The sequence below is a fragment of the Pseudophryne corroboree genome (assembly GCF_028390025.1).
Source record: "Pseudophryne corroboree isolate aPseCor3 chromosome 3 unlocalized genomic scaffold, aPseCor3.hap2 SUPER_3_unloc_1, whole genome shotgun sequence".
NCBI classification, from domain to species: Eukaryota; Metazoa; Chordata; class Amphibia; order Anura; family Myobatrachidae; genus Pseudophryne; species Pseudophryne corroboree.
The window spans coordinates 5,504,568-5,528,902 of record NW_026967493.1 but is presented as its reverse complement, the minus strand read 5'-3'; the positions used below and the strand labels follow the sequence as shown (position 1 = coordinate 5,528,902).

Genomic DNA, 24,335 nt, shown 5'->3' with positions numbered 1-24,335 from the left:
GCGCCACATGAGAATCTACAGGCGGAGGGGTTTCCCAATTTTTACACACCTCCGCAGAGAGAGGATAGCGAGCCAACAGTCTCTTATTCGGTGTAAACTTTGTCCCCGGATTTTCCCCGGATTCCTGAAGTATGTCTATCAGGTGTTTAGAGTAGGGTAGAACCTGCTTAACCACCTTCTTACGCTTAAACCTATCAGGTTTCTTGGAGACAATTTCAGGCTCAGAATCATCAGCCACCTGAAGAATGAGCCGTATCGCCTCAATCAAATCTGAGACATCCACGGACGATTTCCCCTCCCCATCTGAAATATCAGTGTCCGAGGGGTCAGTATAAGCACCGTCCTCCTCGGAGGACGTGTCAGTTAAGGCCGCGGATCCGGAGGAGGTAATGGCGCTTTTAGAAGATGACTTAGTCTTATGCGGGCGAGAGTGACCCTTAGATTTGGACATGGATCGGTTCAAATGCTGTAACTGAGTGGAAAGCTGATCCGCCCATGGCTGGTTCACAGCGGTGACCATAATCTGTGATAGCGGCACAGGTGGTCCCACAGGGGGCGTCAATTTAGTTACAAGCGTGTTTAACAATGTGGAAAACGTAGCCCAAGGTGGATCTTGTGTTGCCCCGAGTGCTACCGACCCACTGGGGGGCAAGGTAGCCCCTGAACCTGAACTCTCAGCTGCCAAATAATCCTCCATGCCGTCAGTGGCCTCACTACCACGCAGTGTGGGAGAGGCCCCAACGTCGTTGCCACGTGTAGCAGACATAACAATGCGCACAGTAATGGGCAACTTGGTACAAACAGTGTTGTTATATTTAGCAGCACTATACCTAGTAAGAACTCTCAGAATAACAGCCGCAGCTGGCACAGACCGAGGGTTCAATAGGAATAAAAAAAAAAAATATATATATATATATATATATATATATATATATATATAGATAGATATATATATATATATAGATATATATATATAGTGACAAGTAAAAAATACTCCAGTAGTATATCTTGTGAGACAAACCTATATTATCCGAGAAAAACCTGAAACACTTGGCCCCCACAGGGACAGTAATATAGGAATAGCACGCTGAGTGAAATACCCTGCAATAAGGCAACCACACAGCAGCTACATGCACACACACACGTATATAGGGGGTAATTCTGAGTTGATCGCAGCAGCAAATATGTTAGCAAATGGGCAAAACCATGGAGGTCATTCCGAGTCGTTCGCTCTGAAAATTTCTTCGCATCGCAGCGTTTTTCCGCTTAGTGCGCATGCGCAATGTCCGCACTGCGACTGCGCCAAGTAAATTTGCTATGAAGTTTGGATTTTTACTCACGGCTTTTTCTTCGCTCAGGCGATCGTAGTGTGATTGACAGGAAATGGGTGTTACTGGGCGGAAACAGGCCGTTTTATGGGCGTGTGGGAAAAAACGCTACCGTTTCCGGAAAAAACGCGGGAGTGGCTGGAGAAACGGAGGAGTGTCTGGGCGAACGCTGGGTGTGTTTGTGACGTCAAACCAGGAACGATAAGCACTGAACTGATCGCAGATGCCGAGTAAGTCTGAAGCTACTCTGAAACTGCTACGAGATGTGTAATCGCAATATTGCGAATACATCGTTCGCAATTTTAAGATGCTAAGATTCACTCCCAGTAGGCGGCGGCTTAGCGTGTGCAATACTGCTAAAATCGCCTTGCGAGCGAACAACTCGGAATGAGGGCCCATGTTCACTGCAGGTGGGGCAGATATAACATTTGCAGAGAGAGTTAGATTTGGGTGGGGTGTGTTCAAACTGAAATCTAACTTGCAGTGTAAAAATCAAGCAGACAGTATTTACCCTGTACAGAAACAATATAACCCACCCAAATCTAACTCTCTCTGCACGTTATATCTGCCACACCTGCAGTGCACATGGTTTTGCCCAATTGCTAACAAACTTGCTGCTGCGATCAACTTGGAATTACCCCTATAGTCACAAACGTACCATGCAGATATTATGTACCATAAACTGCACTGGACTAGCAATACAAAGTAATACTCAGTATGGCTATATGTGATAACAATAGATATAACAAACACAGTAAATACTGGATGTATATCACAGGGTGTTTGTACCACACAACCCTGAATGTATGCACTCTTTCTTAACTAACACAGTCCCAGTGACAGGTAGAATACTCAAGTGTCCTGTAGGAAGCACAGCACTGGCAGTCAGGCGGTTCCACAGAGGAGGATTTGCCCCAGCAGTCTTAGAAACAGCTCAGCTCAATGGCCGCTGATCAGGAGTGACGGAAAGATATGCAGCTCCAGGGCGGAAACATTACAGAAATGGCGCCCTGGGGCTGCGGGGAGGGGCCTCAGGAACGGCCTACTCCCCCTGCTGGCATCCCCACCGGGCGTGCGGGCAGTAAAAGAAGCGGGGGGTAATGGTACAAGTGTCACCCCAGACCTGTGCCCCTATAAAAACACCCTGGTGGCTAGTGGAACAGCAGCTCAGTAATCTGTGTCCACGCTCGCGCGGCCCGCCACCTACGGCATCGCGGTGTACAGCGTGGCACAGAAGCCCCTTACCTCCCCCTTGACAGCGGCCCCGCGATCCGGGAGATGGTGGCGTGTGTGTGACTCACGAGGACAGAGGATGAAAAAGCCGGCGCCTCCGCTGTAGTGACCCCGCAACCGCGGCGCGGGATTATACAGCGCCACTGGGGGTGATGGAGCTGCTGCAGGGACATCTTGTCTGACACAGCCTGCTGCAGCCCTGTGGTAAAATCCTCTTCTTCTGTTAAGCTAAAGCTAAGAAATAGGCTGCCTGAGGCAGCCCCCTGTTAAGTGACCTGCTACTGCAGGCACCAACTACAAACTGAGCTCACTGGCATGGAGGCAGGGTTATAGAGGAGGCAGCGCTGTGCATCTTGGGAACAGTCTAAAGCTTTGAGCCTGTTGGTGCCTCGGATCAAGATCCTACTCTACACCCTGATATTTCCTTGTGGAGCCCAGTGTACCACGCAGCAGAAATACCTATATCAGTTAACAAACCTGACGCACTTAGCCTCCCTCAGGTAACAATATATAGGAGTAGCAAGCTGAGTGAAATACACGAGATGGCAGCCACGCAGCAGCTACATGCACACACACACATATAGTCACAACTGTACAATGCAGAAATTATACCATACAATAAGACTGCACTGGACTAGCAATACAAAGTTGTACTCAGTATAGCTATATATGTAAACAGTAGATATAACAAAACACAGTAAATACTGCATGTATATCACAGGGTGTTTGTACCACACAACCCTGACAGTATGCACTCTTTGTTAACTAACACTGTCCCTTGACAGGTAGAATACTTAAGTGTCCTGTAAAATGCACATCGCTGGTGAGCAGGCAGCTTTACAGAGGAGGATTTGCCCCAGCAGTCCCAGGAACAGCGCAGCTCCATGTAATGGCGACTGAAAGGGAGTGCGGGAGAGATAAGCAGCTCCAGGGCGGGAACATTTACCCAAATGGCGCCCTGGGGCTGGGGGAGGGGCTACAGGTTAGGCCTTATCCCCCTGCTGGCTTCCCCACCGGGCACTGTGGGCTATAATAAAAATGGGGTTTATTGAGAGAGAAAACACGCACCTATGCCCTGTGTCCCGATGGCTAGCGGAGCGGCTGCCCTTTACAGTGTTCACGGCGATAACAGCGGGCCAAAGAGACCCCTTACCTCCCCTTGTACCTGCGGCCACGCGATCCCGGAGGGCAGCGGCGTGTGTGACTGACCAGAAGTACACCGAAGCCTCCGCTGTAGTTACCCGGCAACCAGGGTGCGGGAGTATACAGCGCCGCTGGGGGAGTGATGGAGCTGCAGCAGAGGATGTCTATCTGACATTCAGGAAAGCTGCAGCCCTTGACGTCTTCAAATTTCTTCTTATTCTTTCTGAAATTAAGCTATCATAAGGGCTGCAGGAGCATCCCCCCTGTTGATTGCCTGCTTACTGCATGGCACCAACTTACAAACTGAGCTTCTGTGCACGGAGGCGGAGTTATAGAGGAGGCGGCGCTGTGCATCTTGGGAACAGTCAAAGCTTTGAGCCTGTTGGTGCCTCGGATCAAGATCCTACTCTACACCCCGATGTTAATCCTTGTGGAGCCCAGTGTACCCCGCAGCAGAAATATAATTATCACGATTTGTATCTAGGTGGCTAAAAAAAGAAATTTCTTTACACTACATGACAGTCTCCTCTTACCCAGTGATGTGAGGGGTCGGTGATTCTCCATCATCACGTTCTTGTACAGACCCCTTTGTTCCTCTATATACTCCCCCTCCTGCATGGAGACATAAACAGTGACATCCTCACACCTTATAGGAACCTGACACACACAATGATACAAGTCATCACCCAGACACATCCCCCGATGTTACTGTATAATGTCCAATTCCCAGCAGTCACCTCTCCAGTCATCACCCGTACACATCCCCTGGTGTTACTGTATAATGGCCCTCATTCCGAGTTGTTCGCTCGCAAACTGCTTTTAGCAGCATTGCACACGCTAAGCCGCCGCCTACTGGGAGTGAATCTTAGCTTATCAAAATTGCGAACGAAAGATTTGCAATATTGCGAGAAGACTTCTCTGTGCAGTTTCTGAGTAGACTTACTCTTCCAGTGCGATCAGTTCAGTGCTTGTCGTTCCTGGTTTGACGTCACAAACACACCCAGCGTTCGCCCAGACACTCCTCCGTTTCTCCAGCCACTCCCGCGTTTTTCCCAGAAACGGTAGCGTTTTTACACACACTCCCATAAAACGGCCAGTTTCCGCCCAGAAACACCCACTTCCTGTCAATCACACTCCAATCTCCAGAACGAAGAAAAAACCTTGTAATGCCGTGAGTAAAATACCAATCTTCATAGCAAATTTACTTGGCGCAGTCGCAATGCGAACATTGCGCATGCGCAATTAGCGGAAAATCGCTGCGATGCGAAGAAAATTACCGAGCGAACAACTCGGAATGACCACCAATGTCCCATTCCCAGCAGTCACCTCTCCTGACACACACAATGATACAAGTCATCACCCAGACACATCCCCCGATGTTACTGTATAATGTCCAATTCCCAGCAGTCACCTCTCCAGTCATCACCCAGACACATCCCCTGGTGTTACTGTATAATGTCCCATTCCCAGCAGTCAGCTCTCCAGTCATCACCCAGACACATCCCCTGGTGTTACTGTATAATGTCCCATTCCCAGCAGTCACCTCTCGAGTCATCACCCAGACACATCCCCTGGTGTTACTGTATAATGCCCCATTCCCAGCAGTCACCTGTCTAGTGACATCCCCTGGTGTTACTGTATAATGACCCATTCCCAGCAGACACCTCTCCGGTCACATCCCCTGGTGTTACTGTGTAATGTCCCATTCCCAGCAGTCACCTCTCCAGACACATCCCCTGGTGTTACTGTATAATATCCCATTCCCAGCAGTCACCTCTCCGGTCAGCAGCTGAATGATCTTCTTGGTGAGTTCCAGGATCTTCTGGTCATTGAGTCTCTCATGTGTCAGTGAGTGAGGTGGAGGCACCAGGATGGGGTGCTGGGTCCTGCTCAGTCCTCCTGACACACAGGACAACTCTCACTGTGCTACTGCTATATGGTTACATCAACCCATAATCTAATAGATTATTTCCATTTCTCTGACGTCCTAGAGGATACTGGGGTTCCATTTAGCACCATGGGTATAGACGGGTCCACTAGGAGCCATGGGCACTTTAAGAATTTGATAGTGTGGGCTGGCTCCTCCCTCTATGCCCCTCCTACCAGACTCCATTTACAAAACGTGCCCGGAGGAGCCGGTCACGTTTATGGAAGCTCCTGAAGAGTTTTCTGCATTTATTTTATATATTTGTTATTTACAGGCAGGGCTGGTTGTCAACAGCCATCCTGCTTCGTGGGACTTGGGGGGGGGGGAGGGGACACCAAGCTCTTGAAGGGTCAATGGTCCCGTTCCCCACTGACAGGACACTGAGCTCCTGACGGAACTATTCGCAAGTCCCACCACGGCGAGCGTACATTCCCGCAGCACGCCTCCACCCCTAACAGAGCCAGAAGAATGAAGAGTGGTGAGTACTAAGCCGGCGTCCCGACTAGCGGGTTGCCGGACATCATGGTGGCATGAGGGTACGGAGACGCACGGCTTCTAACCGGGGCGGAATGCGTCTCCAGACACAGTACACAGCTGCGTCTCAGTACACTGTACACAGCACCCACACTGGCAAAAACAGCCTTAAAACGGTTTTCTCTCCATTTTAAGCAACAGATTACCTCAGCCAGTATAAGAAGAATAGGAAAACCGCACGCCATTGAAGAGGCGGAGCTTCACTATGAGCGGATCCAGCAGTTCACCAGCGCCATTTTCCCTCTGCAGTGGACACAGACGCTGACTGACAGGGACGCGCAGCTCCTCCGGAGTGACTTTCAGATTACCTCAGCGGTACCAGGTGGTCATAGCAGGGGGGAGCAATTATTAGTGTACTAAGTCCCCTATCAGGGTACTAAGTCTGCGATCCGGCTAAGCTTGGCAAGAGCGATAAGGGCGCTGTGGGGGCTGGCTCCAAATAACTCTGTGTCTCCCCGAAGGGCTCTTTGTGGGTTAATTGTGCTTAACGCTGTCACATTTACATTATGTCAGGCAAATTGTTTCTTGTACAGCGGATTGTTCCTCTTCACCAGGGGGCTCACTACTGGGTACTCAGGGCAGTGCACCTTGCCAGAATAGCGGGGCTGAATCGGAATGGGTTAATTCCATTAAGGGAATGATCTCAAATATTTCTACAAAACTATTCCGCAATGAGAAAGAGACACAATACTTAAGACAGACTGTGGATGAGTTTATGAATGGAGACTCAGTCCCCAAACCAGCGTCTCAATCCCCTCCCATTTGTCCGCAAAAACGATCTCTGGCCCATATCCTGCAGTCTGATGGGTCAGACATGGAGGAGGGTGAGGTGGATTTGGAGGGGGGAGATGCTACTCTGTCACAGGGAGTAAAGGCTCTTATAGAGGCTATCAGAGATGTTCTGCAAAGTCCTGATAAAGTGTCAGAGGAGTGTGAGGAATCTTATTTTAATGTAAAAAAGTCCTCAGTCACTTTCCTGCGTTAAAGGAATTGAACACCCTATTTGAAGAACGTGGGTTAATCCTGATAAGAAGTTTCAAATCCCTAAAAGGTTGCTCTCATATTTTCCTTTTCCCAGGAGGATAGGAAAAAATGGGAATATCCACCGATAGTGAACGCATCAGTCTCTAGGCTGTCAAGTAAAATTGTATTGCCTGTTCCTGGTGCAGCCTCCCTAAAAGATACGGCTGATCGTAAAATTGAGACCACTCAAATCATTGTACTGCTTAGGTGTCCCAGAGACCCACTATTGCATGTGCGTGGATCACAAAAGCCATTTCTAAATGGTCAGGTAACCTAACTGAGGGGTTAGATTCCTTGTCTAGGGGGGATGTTGTTTTACTCCTGCAGCATATACAGGACTCTGCAAACTTTATGGTGGAAGCCATAACAGAGATTGGTTTGCTTAATGCACGCACCACTGCTATGGCTGTGTCAGCATGCAGGGGCTTGTGGCTACGCCAGTGGCAGCTGATGCGAACTCCACGAAAGGCGTGGAAGGCCTACCATTCACAGGAGAGGCCTTGTTTGGAGACAAACTAGACAAAAGGATCTCCAAAGCTACTGCGGGTAAGTATACATATCTTCCTTCCGCAGCTCCCCCCAGCCAGGAAAGCTTATTCAGCTTCAAATTTACAGTCCTTTCGGACAGCCAAGTTTAAGGGAAAATCCAGAGGTGCTTCTACAGTCTCCAGAGGCGCAAGAGGTGAACCAAGCAAACCAGCAACTGCAGGTGTTCAGGAACAGAACTCAGGCTATGCTTCCTCAAAGCCTTCAGCATGACGGTGGACCGCGAGGCCTGGCGGTCTGTCAAGTTAGAGCCCGACTACAATTCTTCAGTCACATCTGGTCAAGTTCGTGCCGGGATCCCTGGGTAATAGATCTTATATCCCAGGGCTACAGACTGGAGTTCCAAGAGCTCCCACCTCACAGATTCTTCAAATCACTCTTACCAGCTTCACAAAAGGCAAGTATACCTTTACAGCAGGCCATCCAAAAACTGGTACAGACTCAAGTCCTTGTTCCAGTTTCACCTCATCTACACAACAAGGGTTACTATTCCAACTTGTTTGTAGTACCGAAACCAGATGGTTCGGTACGACCAATTCTGAACCTTCTTAAGAGTGTTCAAGTTCAAGATGGAGTCTCTGAGAGCGGTGATCTCAGGTCTGGAGGAAGGGGAATTCCTTGTGTCTCTTGATAGCAAGGATGCGTACCTTCATATTCCGATCTGGCCGCCTCATCAGGCTTATCTACGGTTGTACTACATGACTGTCACTACCAGTTCCAGGCCCTGCCATTTGGTCTCTCCACGGCACCGAGGATGTTCACCAACGTGATGGCAGAGATGATGTTTATACTCCACAAGCAGGGAGTGAACATAATTCCGTACCTGGACGATCTTCTGAGAGGAGAGGTTGCTGGACAGCATTGGCCTCTCAACCAAACTTCTTCAGGATCACGGGTGGATTCTTAACCTTCCGAAATCTCACCTAAAGCCAACACGGAGGCTTCCATTCCTGGGAAAGATACTGGACACAGAGTGGCAGAAAGTGTTCCTTCCATTGGAAAAGGCATTGGTAATCCAGTCAATGGTTTGGGATGTCCTGAAGCCAACCCGGATATCGGTGAATCTATGCATTCGTCTTCTGGGGAACATGGTGGCCTCTTACGAGGCGCTTCATTACGGAAGGTTTCACGCAAAACCCTTCCAGCTCAATCTGTTGGACAAATGGTCCGGATCACATCTTCACATGCACCAGAGGATTCGTATGTCGCCAATAGCAAGGATCTCCCTACTGTGGTGGCTACAGACCTCTCACCTCGTCGAGGGTCAGAGGTTCGGAATTCAGGACTGGATACTGTTAACCATAGACACAAGCCTCCGAGGTTGGGGAGCAGTCACCCAGTGGGTGCAGTTTCAAGGAAGATGGCAAGTCAGGAAGTCATCCTTCCAATCAACATTCTGGAGCTAAGGGCCATATACAACGCCCTTCTGCAGGCCTCTTATCTTCTTCAAGATCGGGCAATTCAGGTCCAGTCGAACAATGTGACAGCAGTGACGTACATAAACCGACAGGGCAGAACGAAAAGCAGAGCAGCAATGTCAGAGGTGTCAAGAATTTTCCTCTGGGCAGAAAAAAACGCTGTGGCATTGTCAGCGGTCTTCATTCTGGGAGTACACAACTGGGAAGCAGACTTCCTCAGCAGACACGACCTGCACCTGGGGGAGTGGGGTCTTCACTCGGAAGTGTTCAGGTGCTTGACACATCAGTGAGATATCCACAGATCGGCATGATGGCCTCTCATCTCAACAAGAAGCTCTAGCGGTATTGTTCCAGGTTGAGAGACCCACAGGCAGCGGAGGTAAACGCTCTGACGTCTCCACGGGTCTATCAGATGGTGTACACGTTTCCTCCTCTTCCTCTGATCCCAAGAATTCTCAAAAGAATAAAAAGGGAAAAGGTTCAAGCAATACTCATTGCTCCGGACTGGCCAAGAAGGGCCTGGTATGCGGACCTCCTAGAGATGCTCCTCGAGGATCCATGGCCTCTACCTCATCGCGAGGATCTTCTGCAACAAGGCCCGTTCGTCTATCAGGATTTACCGCGGCTACGATTGACGGCATGGAAGTTGAACGGCTGATTCTAGCCAGAAGAGGTATCCCTAATAAAGTTATCCCGACTATGCTCCAAGCCAGGAAGGGAGTAACGTCTAAACATTACCACCGTATTTGGAAGAAATACGTCTCTTGGTGTGAAAGCAGATCTTATTCTGCGGTGGAATTTCACCAGGGACGTTTCCTGCTTTTTCTGCAGACAGGTGTGGATGTGGACCTATGGCTGGGCTCCATAAAAGTCCAGATTTCGGTCTTGTTCATTTTCTTTCAAAAACAATTTGCTTCTCTACCTGAGGTCCAAACGTTTTTGAAAGGTGTTCTGTGCATCCAACCTCCCTTTGTGCCTCTCACGGCACCATGGGATCTCAATTTGGTGCTGCAGTTCCTCCAATCAGACTGGTTTGAACCATTACATGAGGTGGACGTAAAATATCTTACGTGGAAGACAGTCAAACTGTTGGCCTTGGCTTCAGCAAGACATGTGTCGAAGCTGGGGGCTTTGTTTCACAAGAGCCCCTATTTAATTTTCCATGAGAACAGAGCTGAACTCAGAACTCGTCAGCAATTTCTTCCGAAAGCGGTGTCGGCGTTTCACATCAACCAACCTATTGTGGTTCCGGTTATCACCGACATTTCTACTACTTCAAAGTCTTTGGATGTTGTGGGGGCTTTGAAGGTATACGTAAAGAGGACAGCTCGTCACACAAAATCCCACTCGCTGTTTGTCCTATATGATCCCAATAAAATTGGGTGCCCTGCTTCAAAGCAGACAATTGTACATTGGATCAGGCTTACTGTCCAGCATGCTTATTCCACGGCAAGCTTGCTGGTTCAAAAATCTGTACAGGCCCACTCTACTAGGTCGGTGGGTTCTTCCTGGGCGGCTGCCCGGGGTGTCTCGGCTTTACAGCTCTGCCGAGCAGCTACTTGGTCTGGTTCGAACACGTTTGCTAAGTTCTACAAGTTTGATACTTTGGCCTCTGAGGACCTTCAGTTTGGTCAATCAGTTCTGCAGGTACCTCCGCGTTCTCCCACCCACTTTGGGAGCTTTGGTACACCCCCATGGTACTAAATGGAACCCCAGTATCCTCTAGGACGTAAGAGAAAATAGGATTTTAATTACCTACCAGTAAATCCTTTTCTCGCAGTCCGTAGAGGATCCACTTGAGATATCTGCATTCAAGCAATATGCCCTCCCACCGGAAAATTTTAAACCCGCTCTACTATCCACCGCTCTACTACGTATTAAACACCCCCTACCACCCTGAAAGTCATGTACCAGGGCCCCTTCATTCAGCTCAATGCCACCTTCTACAGTTTAGTGTTCTCTCTCCCGCCCCATCTCCCACCATCTGGGCAGTAAAGGAGTAATTAGCAGAAATTACTTTTTTAGGTCCTACGTGCCGAGTGGAAAAATAAGAATTTACTTACCGATAATTCTATTTCTCGTAGTCCGTAGTGGATGCTGGGGACTCAGTCAGGACCATGGGGATTAGCGGCTCCGCAGGAGACAGGGCACAAAAATAAAAGCTTTAGGACTAGGTGGTGTGCACTGGCTCCTCCCCCTATGACCCTCCTCCAAGCCTCAGTTAGGATACTGTGCCCGGACGAGCGTACACAATAAGGAAGGATTTTGAATCCCGGGTAAGACTCATACCAGCCACACCAATCACACTGTACAACTTGTGATCTGAACCCAGTTAACAGCATGATAACAGAGGAGCCTCTGAAAAGATGGCTCACAACAAAAATAACCCGATTTTTGTAACAATAACTATGTACAAGTATTGCAGACAATCCGCACTTGGGATGGGCGCCCAGCATCCACTACGGACTACGAGAAATAGAATTATCGGTAAGTAAATTCTTATTTTCTCTGACGTCCTAAGTGGATGCTGGGGACTCCGTCAGGACCATGGGGATTATACCAAAGCTCCCAAACGGGCGGGAGAGTGCGGATGACTCTGCAGCACCGAATGAGAGAACTCCAGGTCCTCCTCAGCCAGGATATCAAATTTGTAAAATTTTACAAACGTATTTGCTCCTGACCAAGTAGCTGCTCGGCAAAGTTGTAAAGCCGAGACCCCTCGGGCAGCCGCCCAAGATGAGCCCACCTTCCTTGTGGAATGGGCATTTACAGATTTTGGCTGTGGCAGGCCTGCCACAGAATGTGCAAGCTGAATTGTACTACAAATCCAACGAGCAATCGTCTGCTTAGAAGCAGGAGCACCCAGCTTGTTGGGTGCATACAGGATAACAGCGAGTCAGTTTTCCTGACTCCAGCCGTCCTGGAAACATATGTTTTCAGGGCCCTGACAACGTCTAGCAACTTGGAGTCCTCCAAGTCCCTAGTAGCCGCAGGCACCACAATAGGTTGGTTCAGGTGAAACGCTGACACCACCTTAGGGAGAAAAACTGGGGACGAGTCCGCAGTTCTGCCCTGTCCGAATGGAAAATCAGATATGGGCTTTTGTGAGACAAAGCCGCCAATTCTGACACTCGCCTGGCCGAGGCCAGGGCCAACAGCATGGTCACTTTCCATGTGAGATATTTCAAATCCACAGATTTGAGCGGTTCAAACCAATGTGATTTGAGGAATCCCAGAACTACGTTGAGATCCCACGGTGCCACTGGAGGCACAAAAGGGGGTTATATATGCAGTACTCCCTTGACGAATGTCTGGACTTCAGGAACTGAAGCCAATTCTTTCTGGAAGAAAATCGACAGGGCCGAAATTTGAACCTTAATGGACCCCAATTTGAGGCCCATAGACACTCCTGTTTGCAGGAAATGCAGGAATCGACCGAGTTGAAATTCCTCCGTGGGGGCCTTCCTGGCCTCACACCACACAACAAATTTTCGCCAAATGCGGTGATAATGTTGTGCGGTCACCTCCTTCCTGGCTTTGACCAGGGTAGGTATGACTTCTTCCGGAATGCCTTTTTCCCTTAGAATCCGGCGTTCAACCGCCATGCCGTCAAACGCAGCCGCGGTAAGTCTTGGAACAGACAGGGTCCTTGCTGAAGCAAGTCCCTTCTTAGCGGCAGAGGCCATGGGTCCTCTGTGAGCATCTCTTGAAGTTCCGGGAACCAAGTCCTTCTTGGCCAATCCGGAGCCACAAGTATAGTTCTTACTCCTCTCCGTCTTATAATTCTCAGTACCTTGGGTATGAGAGGCAGAGGAGGGAACACATACACTGACTGGTACACCCACGGTGTTACCAGAGCGTCCACAGCTATTGCCTGAGGGTCCCTTGACCTGGCGCAATACCTGTCCAGTTTTTTGTTGAGGCGGGACGCCATCATGTCCACCTTTGGTCTTTCCCAACGGTTCACAATCATGTGGAAGACTTCCGGATGAAGTCCCCACTCTCCCGGGTGGAGATCGTGAACACTGCTGACAGTGCTATCACATGATTTTCCGCCCAGCGGAAAATCCTTGCAGCTTCTGCCATTGCCCTCCTGCTTCTTGTGCCGCCCTGTCTGTTTACGTGGGCGACTGCCGTGATGTTGTCCGACTGGATCAGCACCGGTTGACCTTGAAGCAGAGGTCTTGCTAGGCTTAGAGCATTGTAAATTGCCCTTAACTCCAGTATGTTTATGTGAAGTGAAGTCTCCAGACTTGACCACACTCCCTGGAAATTTTTTCCCTGTGTGACTGCTCCCCAGCCCCTCAGGCTGGCATCCGTGGTCACCAGGACCCAGTCCTGAATGCCGAATCTGCAGCCCTCTAGTAGATGAGCACTCTGCAGCCACCACAGAAGAGACACCCTTGTCCTTGGAGACAGGGTTATCCGCTGATGCATCTGAAGATGCGATCCGGACCATTTGTCCAGCAGATCCCACTGAAAAGTTCTTGCGTGAAATCTGCCGAATGGAATCGCTTCGTAGGAAGCCACCATTTTTCCCAGGACCCTTGTGCAATAATGCACTGACACTTTTCCTGGTTTTAGGAGGTTCCTGACTAGCTCGGATAACTCCCTGGCTTTCTCCTCCGGGAGAAACACCTTTTTCTGGACTGTGTCCAGAATCATCCCTAGGAACAGCAGACGTGTCGTCGGGATCAGCTGCGATTTTGGAATATTTAGAATCCACCCGTGCTGTTGTAGCAGTATCCAAGATAGTGCTACTCCGACCTCCAACTGTTCCCTGGACTTTGCCCTTATCAGGAGATCGTCCAAGTAAGGGATAATTAAGACGCCTTTTCTTCGAAGAAGAATCATCATTTCGGCCATTACCTTGGTAAAGACCCGGGGTGCCGTGGACAATCCAAACGGCAGCGTCTGAAACTGATAGTGACAGTTCTGTACTACGAACCTGAGGTACCCTTGGTGAGAAGGGCAAATTTGGACATGGAGGAAAGCATCCTTGATGTCCAGGGACACCATATAGTCCCCTTCTTCCAGGTTCGCTATCACTGCTCTGAGTGACTCCATCTTGAATTTGAACCTTTGTATGTAAGTGTTCAAAGATTTCAGATTTAAAATAGGTCTCACCGAGCCGTCTGGCTTCGGTACCACAAATAGTGTGGAATAATACCCCTTTCCCTGTCGTAGGAGGGGTACTCTTATTATCACCTGCTGGGAATACAGCTTGTGAATTGCTTCCAATACTGCCTCCCTGTCGGAGGGAGACGTTGGTAAAGCAGACTTCAGGAACCTGCGAGGGGGAGACGTCTCGAATTCCAATCTGTACCCCTGGGATACTACCTGTAGGATCCAGGGGTCCACTTGCGAGTGAGCCCACTGCGCGCTGAAACTCTTGAGACGACCCCCCCCCCCCGTACCTGAGTCCGCTTGTAAGGCCCCAGCGTCATGCTGAGGCCTTGGCAGAAACGGTTTGCCCGCTTGCCCTTATGGGGACGAAAGGACTGAGGCTGAAAAGACGGTGTCTTTTTCTGCTGAGAGGTGACTTGGGATAAAAAAGGTGGATTTTCCAGCTGTTGCCGTGGCCACCAGGTCCGATAGACCGACCCCAAATAACTCCTCCCCTTTATACGGCAATACTTCCATGTGCCGTTTGGAATCCGCATCACCTGACCACTGTCGTGTCCATAAACATCTTCTGGCAGAAATGGACATCGCACTTACTCTTGATGCCAGAGTGCAAATATCCCTCTGTGCATCACGCATATATAGAAATGCATCCTTTAAATGCTCTATAGTCAATAAAATACTGTCCCTGTCAAGGGTATCAATATTTTCAGTCAGAGATTCCGACCAAACCCCCCCAGCACTGCACATCCATGCTGGGGCGATGCTGGTCGCAGTATAACATCAGTATGTGTGTATATACTTTTTAGAGTATTTTCCAGCCTCCTATCAGCTGGATCTTTGAGGGCGGCCGTATCAGGAGACGGTAACGCCACTTGTTTTGATAAGCGTGTGAGCGCCTTATCTACCCTAGGGGGTGTTTCCCAGCGCGCCCTAACCTCTGGCGGGAAAGGGTATAATGCCAATAACTTCTTTGAAATTAGCACTTCCTATCGGGGGTAACCCACGCTTCATCACACACTTCAATCAATTTATCTGATTCAGGAAAAACTACAGGTAGTTTTTTTCACACCCCACATAATACCCATTTTTTTGGTACTTGTAGTATCAGAATATGTAACGCCTCCTTCATTGCCGTGATTATGTAACGTGTGGCCCTACTGGAAAATACGTTTGTTTCTTCACCGTCGACACTGGAGTCAGTGTCCGTGTCTATGTCGACCGACTGAGGTAATGGGCGTTTTAAAGCCCCTGACGGTGTTTGAGACGCCTGGACAGGTACTAATTGGTTTGCCGGCCGTCTCATATCGTCAACCGACCTTGTAGCGTGTTGACACTATCACGTAATTCCATAAATAAAGCCATCCATTCCGGTGTCGACTCCCTAGGGGGTGACATCCCATTACAGGCAATTGCTCCGCCTCCACTAACATCGTCCTCATACCTGTCGACACACACGTACCGACACACAGCACACACACAGGGAATGCTCTGATAGAGGACAGGACCCCACTAGCCCTTTGGGGAGACAGAGGGAGAGTTTGCCAGCACACACCAAGGCGCTATAATTATACAGGGACAACCTTATAGTAAGTGTTTTCCCTTATAGCAGCTTAATATATATTTATATCGCCAAAATATGCCCCCCCTCTCTGTTTTAACCCTGTTTCTGTAGTGCAGTGCAGGGGAGAGCCTGGGAGCCTTCCCACCAGCGGATCTGTGTGGGAAAAATGGCGCTGTGTGCTGAGGAGATAGGCCCCGCCCCCTTCACGGCGGGCTCTTCTCCCGGTTTTTTCTGTAATCCTGGCAGGGGTTAAATACATCCATATAGCCCAGGGGCTATATGTGATGTATTTTTAGCCAGTAAAGGTAATTACATTGCTGCCCAGGGCGCCCCCCCCAGCGCCCTGCACCCTCAGTGACCGCGGTGTGAAGTGTGCTGAGAGCAATGGCGCACAGCTGCAGTGCTGTGCGCTACCTTAAGAAGACTGGGAAGTCTTCAGCCGCCGATTTCTGGACCTCTTCTCTCTTCAGCATCTGTAAGGGGGCCGGCGGCGCGGCTCCGGTGACCCATCCAGGCTGTACCTGTGATCGTCCCTCTGGAGCTAGTGTCCAGTAGCCTAAGAAGCCAATCCATCCTGCACGCAGGTGAGTTCACTTCTTCTCCCCTTAGTCCCTCGATGCAGTGAGCCTGTTGCCAGCAGAACTCACTGAAAATAAAAAACCTAACAAACTTTTATTCTAAGCAGCTCTTTAGGAGAGCCACCTAGATTGCACCCTTCTCGGCCGGGCACAAAAACCTAACTGAGGCTTGGAGGAGGGTCATAGGGGGAGGAGCCAGTGCACACCACCTAGTCCTAAAGCTTTTATTTTTGTGCCCTGTCTCCTGCGGAGCCGCTAATCCCCATGGTCCTGACGGAGTCCCCAGCATCCACTTAGGACGTCAGAGAAATAGAACACCCTTTACCACCCGCGGGACATCAAATCTGCCGCTGACAGCACCCCCCACCCCAACCGCTGGAGCATGGGTAGGGACCCCAGTGCATTGCTTTGCCCAGGGGCCTACACTGCTTTTAAGACAGCCCCTTGTGTGTGGGGACAGTATACACCTGCAGGGGAGCGGGGCACTGCCCCACCAGTGTCACTATTGGGGGCGGTGCGAGGCTTCCCCCAAGCTTTCCCTTTAATGTGAATAGATGCTGTGTACATGCAAACGGCCTCTATCCATGCGGCACGGCAAAGGCAGGCTGATTTAGCAGGGCACCGGTAGGGCAGAATTCATTTTGCATTGGGCAGGGTGTGGCACATTGCTAAAACAGCATAGTGTGAAGACCATAACAGCACACATCCGTATAATCACTTAGAACTGCATGCTGCTACCCCAAACACTACACCTGTCCAAGACTACACCAAGTGCCTACTCACAGGAAGACAAATAATCAGGGACACACACTGGAGCTGAGCATGGATATTTATCTTTAGCAGGGCTGTGGAGTTGGAGACAATTTTGGGTGGAGGCAGCAGAAATGTACCAACTCCAGCTTCAAAATAAAAATAATTCTCAAAAGGATTTCCTAAGTTCACATGCACAGTCCTCTCTACCCTATATAATAATACCACATATCAGTGTGTGCTGGGAGCTGTGTTATCCCCCATCATATATCACTGTACAGCCCCCTCTCCCCTATATAATAATACCACATATCAGTGGGTGTCGGAAGCTGTGTTATCCCCCATCATATATCACTGTACAATCCCCTCTCCCCTATATAATAATAATAATAATAATAATAATAATACAATACTACTACTACTACTACAGGTTGAGTATCCCATATCCAAATATTCCGAAATACGGAATATTCCGAAATACGGACTTTTTTGAGTGAGAGTGAGATAGTGAAACCTATGTTTTTTGATGGCTCAATGTACACAAACTTTGTTTAATACACAAAGTTATAAAAAATATTGGCTAAAACGACCTCCAGGCTGTGTGTATAAGGTGTATATGAAACATAAATGCATTCTGTGCTTAGACTAAGGTCCCATCACCATGATATCTCATTATGGTATGCAATTATTCCAAAATACGGAAAAATCCCATATCCAAAATACCTCTGGTCCCGAGCATTTTGGATAAGGGATACTCAACCTGTACTACAACATATCACTGTGAGCTGGGAGCTGTGTTATCCCCCATCATATATCACTGTACAGCCCCCTCTCCCCTATATAATAATACCACATATCAGTGTGAGCCAGGAGCTGTGATATCCCCCATCATATATCACTGTACAATCCCCTCTCTACTATATAATAATAATACCACATATCACTGTGAGCTGAGTTATCCCCCATCATATATCACTGTACAGTCCCCTCCCCTATATAATACCACATATCAGTGTGTGTCGGGAGCTGTGTTATCCCCCATCATATATCACTATACAGTCCCCTCTCCCCTATATAATAATACCACATATCAGTGTGTGCTGGCAGCTGTGTTATCCCCATCATATATCACTGTACAGTCCCCTCTCCCCTATATAATGATACCACATATCAGTGTCTGCTCGGAGCTGTGTTATCCCCCATCATATATCACTGTACAGTCCCCTCTCCCCTATATAATAATACCACATAGTGTGTGCCGGGAGCTGTGTTATTCCCCAACATATATCACTGTACAGTCCCCTCTCCCCTATATAATAATACCACATATCAGTGTGTGCCGGGAGCTGTGTTATCCCCCATCATATATCACTGTACAGCCCCCTCTCCCCTATATAATAATACCACATATCAGTGTGTGCCGGGAGCTGTGTTATCCCCCATCATATATCACTGTACAGTCCCCTCTCCCCTATATAATAATACCACATATCAGTGTGTGCCGGGAGCTGTGTTATCCCCCATCATATATCACTGTACAGTCCCCTCTCCCCTATATAATAATACCACATATCAGTGTGTGCCGGGAGCTGTGTTATCCCCCCATCATATATCACTGATGTAAATGACTTCGACACTGTACAGCCCCCTCTACCCTATATAATAATACCACATATCAGTGTGTGCCGGGAGCTGTGTTGTCCCCCATCATATATCACTGTACAGTCCCCTCTCCCCTATATAATAATACCACATAGTGTGTGCCGGGAGCTGTGTTATCCCCCAACATATATCACTGTACAGCCTCCTCTCCCCTATATAATAATACCACATATCAATGTGTGCCGGGAGCTGTGTTATCCCCCATCATATATCACTGTACAGTCCCCTCTCCCCTATATAATAATACCACATAGTGTGTGCCGGTAGCTGTGTTATCCCCCCATCATATATCACTGATGTAAATGACTTCGACACTGTACAGCCCCCTCTACCCTATATAATAATACCACATATCAGTGTGTGCCGGGAGCTGTGTTATCCCCATCATATATCACTGTACAGCCCCCTCTCCCCTATATAATAATAACAACACATACCAGTATGTGCCGGGAGCTGTGTTATCCCCCATCATATATCACTGTACAGCCCCCTCTCCCCTATATAATAATACCACATATCAGTGTGTGCCGGGAGCTGTGTTATCCCCCATCATATATCACTGTACAGTCCCCTCTCCCCTATATAATAATACCACATATCAGTGTGTGCCGGGAGCTGTGTTATCCCCCATCATATATCACTGTACAGTCCCCTCTCCCCTATATAATAATACCACATATCAGTGTGTGCCGGGAGTTGTGTTATCCCCCATCATATATCACTGTACAGCCTCCTCTCCCCTATATAATAATACCACATATCAGTGTGTGCCGGGAGCTATGTTATCACCATAATATATCACTGTACAGTCCCCTCTCCCCTATATAATAATACCACATATCAGTGTGTGCCGGGAGCTGTGTTATCCCCCATCATATATCACTGTACAGTCCCTCTCCCCTATATAATAATACCACATATCAGTGTGTGCCGGGAGCTGTGTTATCCCCATCATATATCACTGTACAGTCCCCTCTCCCCTATATAATAATACCACATATCAGTGTGTGCAGCGAACTGTGTAATTCCCCATCATATATCACTGTACAGCCTTCCTCTCCCCTATATAATAATACCACATATCAGTGTGTGCCGGGAGCTGTGTTATCCCCATCATATATCACTGTACAGCCCCCTCTCCCCTATATAATAATACCACACATCAGTGTGTGCCGTGAGCTGTGTTATCCCCCATCATATATCACTGTACATTCCCCTCTCCCCTATATAATAATACCACATATCAGTGTGTGCCGGGAGCTGTGTTATCCCCCATCATATATCACTGTACAGTCCCCTCTCCCCTATATAATAATACCACATACCAGTGTGTGCCGGGAGCTGTGTTATCCCCCATCATATATCACTGTACAGTCCCCTCTCCCCTATATAATAATACCACATATCAGTGATCATATATAACTGTACAGTCCCCTCTCCCCTATATAATAATACCACATATCAGTGTGTGCAGCGAACTATGTAATCTCCCATCATATATCACTGTACAGCCTCCTCTCCCCTATATAATAATACCACATATCAGTGTGTGCCGTGAGCTGTGTTATCCCCCATCATATATCACTGTACAGCCCCCCTCCCCTATATAATAATACCACATATCAGTGTGTGCCGGGAGCTGTGTTATCCCCCTTCATATATCACTGTACAGCCCCCTCTCCCCTATATAATAATACCACATATCAGTGTGTGCCAGGAGCTGTGATATCCCCCATCATATATCACTGTACAATCCCCTCTCTACTATATAATAATAATACCACATATCACTGTGAGCTGAGTTATCCCCCATCATATATCACTGTACAGTCCCCTCCCCTATATAATACCACGTATCAGTGTGTGTCGGGAGCTGTGTTATCCCCCATCATATATCACTATACAGTCCCCTTTCCCCTATATAATAATACCACATATCAGTGTGTGCTGGCAGCTGTGTTATCCCCCATCATATATCACTGTACAGTCCCCTCTCCCCTATATAATGATACCACATATCAGTGTCTGCTGGGAGCTGTGTTATCCCCCATCATATATCACTGTAGAGTCCCCTCTCCCCTATATAATAATACCACATAGTGTGTGCCGGGAGCTGTGTTATCCCCCAACATATATCACTGTACAGCCTCCTCTTCCCTATACAATAATACCACATATCGATGTGTGCCGGGATCTGTGTTATCCCCCATCATATATCACTGTACAGTCCCCTCTCCCCTATATAATAATACCACATAGTGTGTGCCGGTAGCTGTGTTATCCCCCCATCATATATCACTGATGTAAATGACTTCGACACTGTACAGCCCCCTCTACCCTATATAATAATACCACATATCAGTGTGTGCTGGCAGCTGTGTTATCCCCATCATATATCACTGTACAGTCCCCTCTCCCCTATATAATGATACCACATATCAGTGTCTGCTGGGAGCTGTGTTATCCCCCATCATATATCACTGTACAGTCCCCTCTCCCCTATATAATAATACCACATAGTGTGTGCCGGGAGCTGTGTTATCCCCCAACATATATCACTGTACAGCCTCCTCTCCCCTATATAATAATACCACATATCAATGTGTGCCGGGAGCGGTGTTATCCCCCATCATATATCACTGTACAGTCCCCTCTCCCCTATATAATAATACCACATACTGTGTGCCGGTAGCTGTGTTATCCCCCCATCATATATCACTGATGTAAATGACTTCGACACTGTACAGCCCCCTCTACCCTATATAATAATACCACATATCAGTGTGTGCCGGGAGCTGTGTTAACCCCCATCATATATCACTGTACAGCCCCCTCTCCCCTATATAATAATACCACATATCAGTGTGTGCCGGGAGCTGTGTTATCCCCCATCATATATCACTGTACAGTCCCCTCTCCCCTATATAATAATACCACATATCAGTGTGTGCCGGGAGCTGTGTTATCCCCCATCATATATCACTGTACAGTCCCCTCTCCCCTATATAATAATACCACATAGTGTGTGCCGGGAGCTGTGTTATCCCCCAACATATATCACTGTACAGCCTCCTCTCCCCTATATAATAATACCACATATCGATGTGTGCCGGGAGCTGTGTTATCCCCCATCATATATCACTGTACAGTCCCCTCTCCCCTATATAATAATACCACATAGTGTGTGCCGGTAGCTGTGTTATCCCCCCATCATATATCACTGATGTAAATGACTTCGACACTGTACAGCCCCCTCTACCCTATATAATAATACCACATATCAGTGTGTGCTGGCAGCTGTGTTATCCCCATCATACATCACTGTACAGTCCCCTCTCCCCTATATATTGATACCACATATCAGTGTCTGCTGGGAGCTGTGTTATCCCCCATCATATATCACTGTACAGTCCCCTCTCCCCTATATAATAATACCACATAGTGTGTGCCGGGAGCTGTGTTATCCCCCAACATATATCACTGTACAGCCTCCTCTCCCCTATATAATAATACCACATATCAATGTGTGCCGGGAGCTGTGTTATCCCCCATCATATATCACTGTACAGTCCCCTCTCCCCTATATAATAATACCACATAGTGTGTGCCGGTAGCTGTGTTATCCCCCCATCATATATCACTGATGTAAATGACTTCGACACTGTACAGCCCCCTCTACCCTATATACTAATACCACATATCAGTGTGTGCCGGGAGCTGTGTTATCCCCATCATATATCACTGTACAGCCCCCTCTCCCCTATATAATAATAACACATATCAGTGTGTGCCGGGAGCTGTGTTATCCCCCATCATATATCACTGTACAGCCCCCTCTCCCCTACATAATAATACCACATATCAGTGTGTGCCGGGAGCTGTGTTATCCCCCATCATATATCACTGTACAGTCCCCTCTCCCCTATATAATAATACCACATATCAGTGTGTGCCGGGAGCTGTGTTATCCCCCATCATATATCACTGTACAGTCCCCTCTCCCCTATATAATAATACCACATATCAGTGTGTGCCGGGAGCTGTGTTATCCCCCATCATATATCACTGTACAGCCTCCTCTCCCCTATATAATAATACCACATATCAGTGTGTGCCGGGAGCTATGTTATCACCATAATATATCACTGTACAGTCCCCTCTCCCCTATATAATAATACCACATATCAGTGTGTGCCGGGAGCTGTGTTATCCCCCATCATATATCACTGTACAGTCCCTCTCCCCTATATAATACCACATATCAGTGTGTGCCGGGAGCTGTGTTATCCCCATCATATATCACTGTACAGTCCCCTCTCCCCTATATAATAATACCACATATCAGTGTGTGCAGCGAACTGTGTAATTCCCCATCATATATCACTGTACAGCCTTCCTCTCCCCTATATAATAATACCACATATCAGTGTGTGCCGGGAGCTGTGTTATCCCCATCATATATCACTGTACAGCCCCCTCTCCCCTATATAATAATACCACACATCAGTGTGTGCCGTGAGCTGTGTTATCCCCCATCATATATCACTGTACATTCCCCTCTCCCCTATATAATAATACCACATATCAGTGTGTGCCGGGTACTGTGTTATCCCCCATCATATATCACTGTACAGCCCCCCCTCCCCTTTATAATAATACCACATATCAGTGTGTGCCGGGAGCTGTGTTATCCCCCATCATATATCACTGTACAGTCCCCTCTCCCCTATATAATAATACCACATATCAGTGTGTGCCGGGAGCTGTGTTATCCCCCATCATATATCACTGTACAGTCCCCTCTCCCCTATATAATAATACCACATACCAGTGTGTGCCGGGAGCTGTGTTATCCCCCATCATATATCACTGTACAGTCCCCTCTCCCCTATATAATAATACCACATATCAGTGTGTGCCGGGAGCTGTGTTATCCCCATCATATATCACTGTACAGTCCCCTCTCCCCTATATAATAATACCACATATCAGTGTGTGCCGAGAGCTGTGTTATCCCCCATCATATATCAATGTTGTAAATGACTGACACTGTTCAGCCCCCTCTACCCTATATAATAATACCACATATCAGTGTGTGCCGGGAGCTGTGTTATCCCCCATCATATATCACTGTACAGTCCCCTCTCCCCTATATAATAATACCACCTAGTGTGTGCCGGGAGCTGTGTTATCCCCCATCATATATCACTGTACAGTCCCCTCTCCCCTATATAATAATACCACAAATCAGTGTGTGCAGCGAACTATGTAATCCCCCATCATATATCACTGTACAGCCTCCTCTCACCCTATATAATAATACCACATAGTGTGTGCCGTGAGCTGTGTTATCCCCCATCATATATCACTGTACAGCCCCCCCTCCCCTATATAATAATACCACATATCAGTGTGTGCCGGGAGCTGTGTTATCCCCCATCATATATCACTGTACAGCCCCCTCTCCCCTATATAATAATACCACATATCAGTGTGTGCAAGGAG

The 24,335-nt window shown here is 48.0% G+C and overlaps 1 protein-coding gene across 6 annotated transcripts in view; it reads right to left on the bottom strand.

Moving 5' to 3' along the window:
• The window catches only part of LOC134983153 (zinc finger protein 84-like), a 110,049-nt gene that overhangs the window by 53,488 nt on the left and 32,226 nt on the right, over positions 1–24,335 (bottom strand). For 4 of the 6 annotated variants that reach the window (XM_063948894.1, XM_063948893.1, XM_063948896.1 and 1 more), the window contains one exon: positions 4,238–4,316. The exons of the other annotated variants lie outside the window; for them this stretch is intronic. In XM_063948894.1, the coding sequence (XP_063804964.1) occupies positions 4,238–4,271 (34 nt within the window). In that variant the 5' untranslated portion in view covers positions 4,272–4,316. The remainder of the gene's footprint in view (positions 1–4,237; positions 4,317–24,335) is intronic. 6 annotated transcript variants of the gene reach the window in all.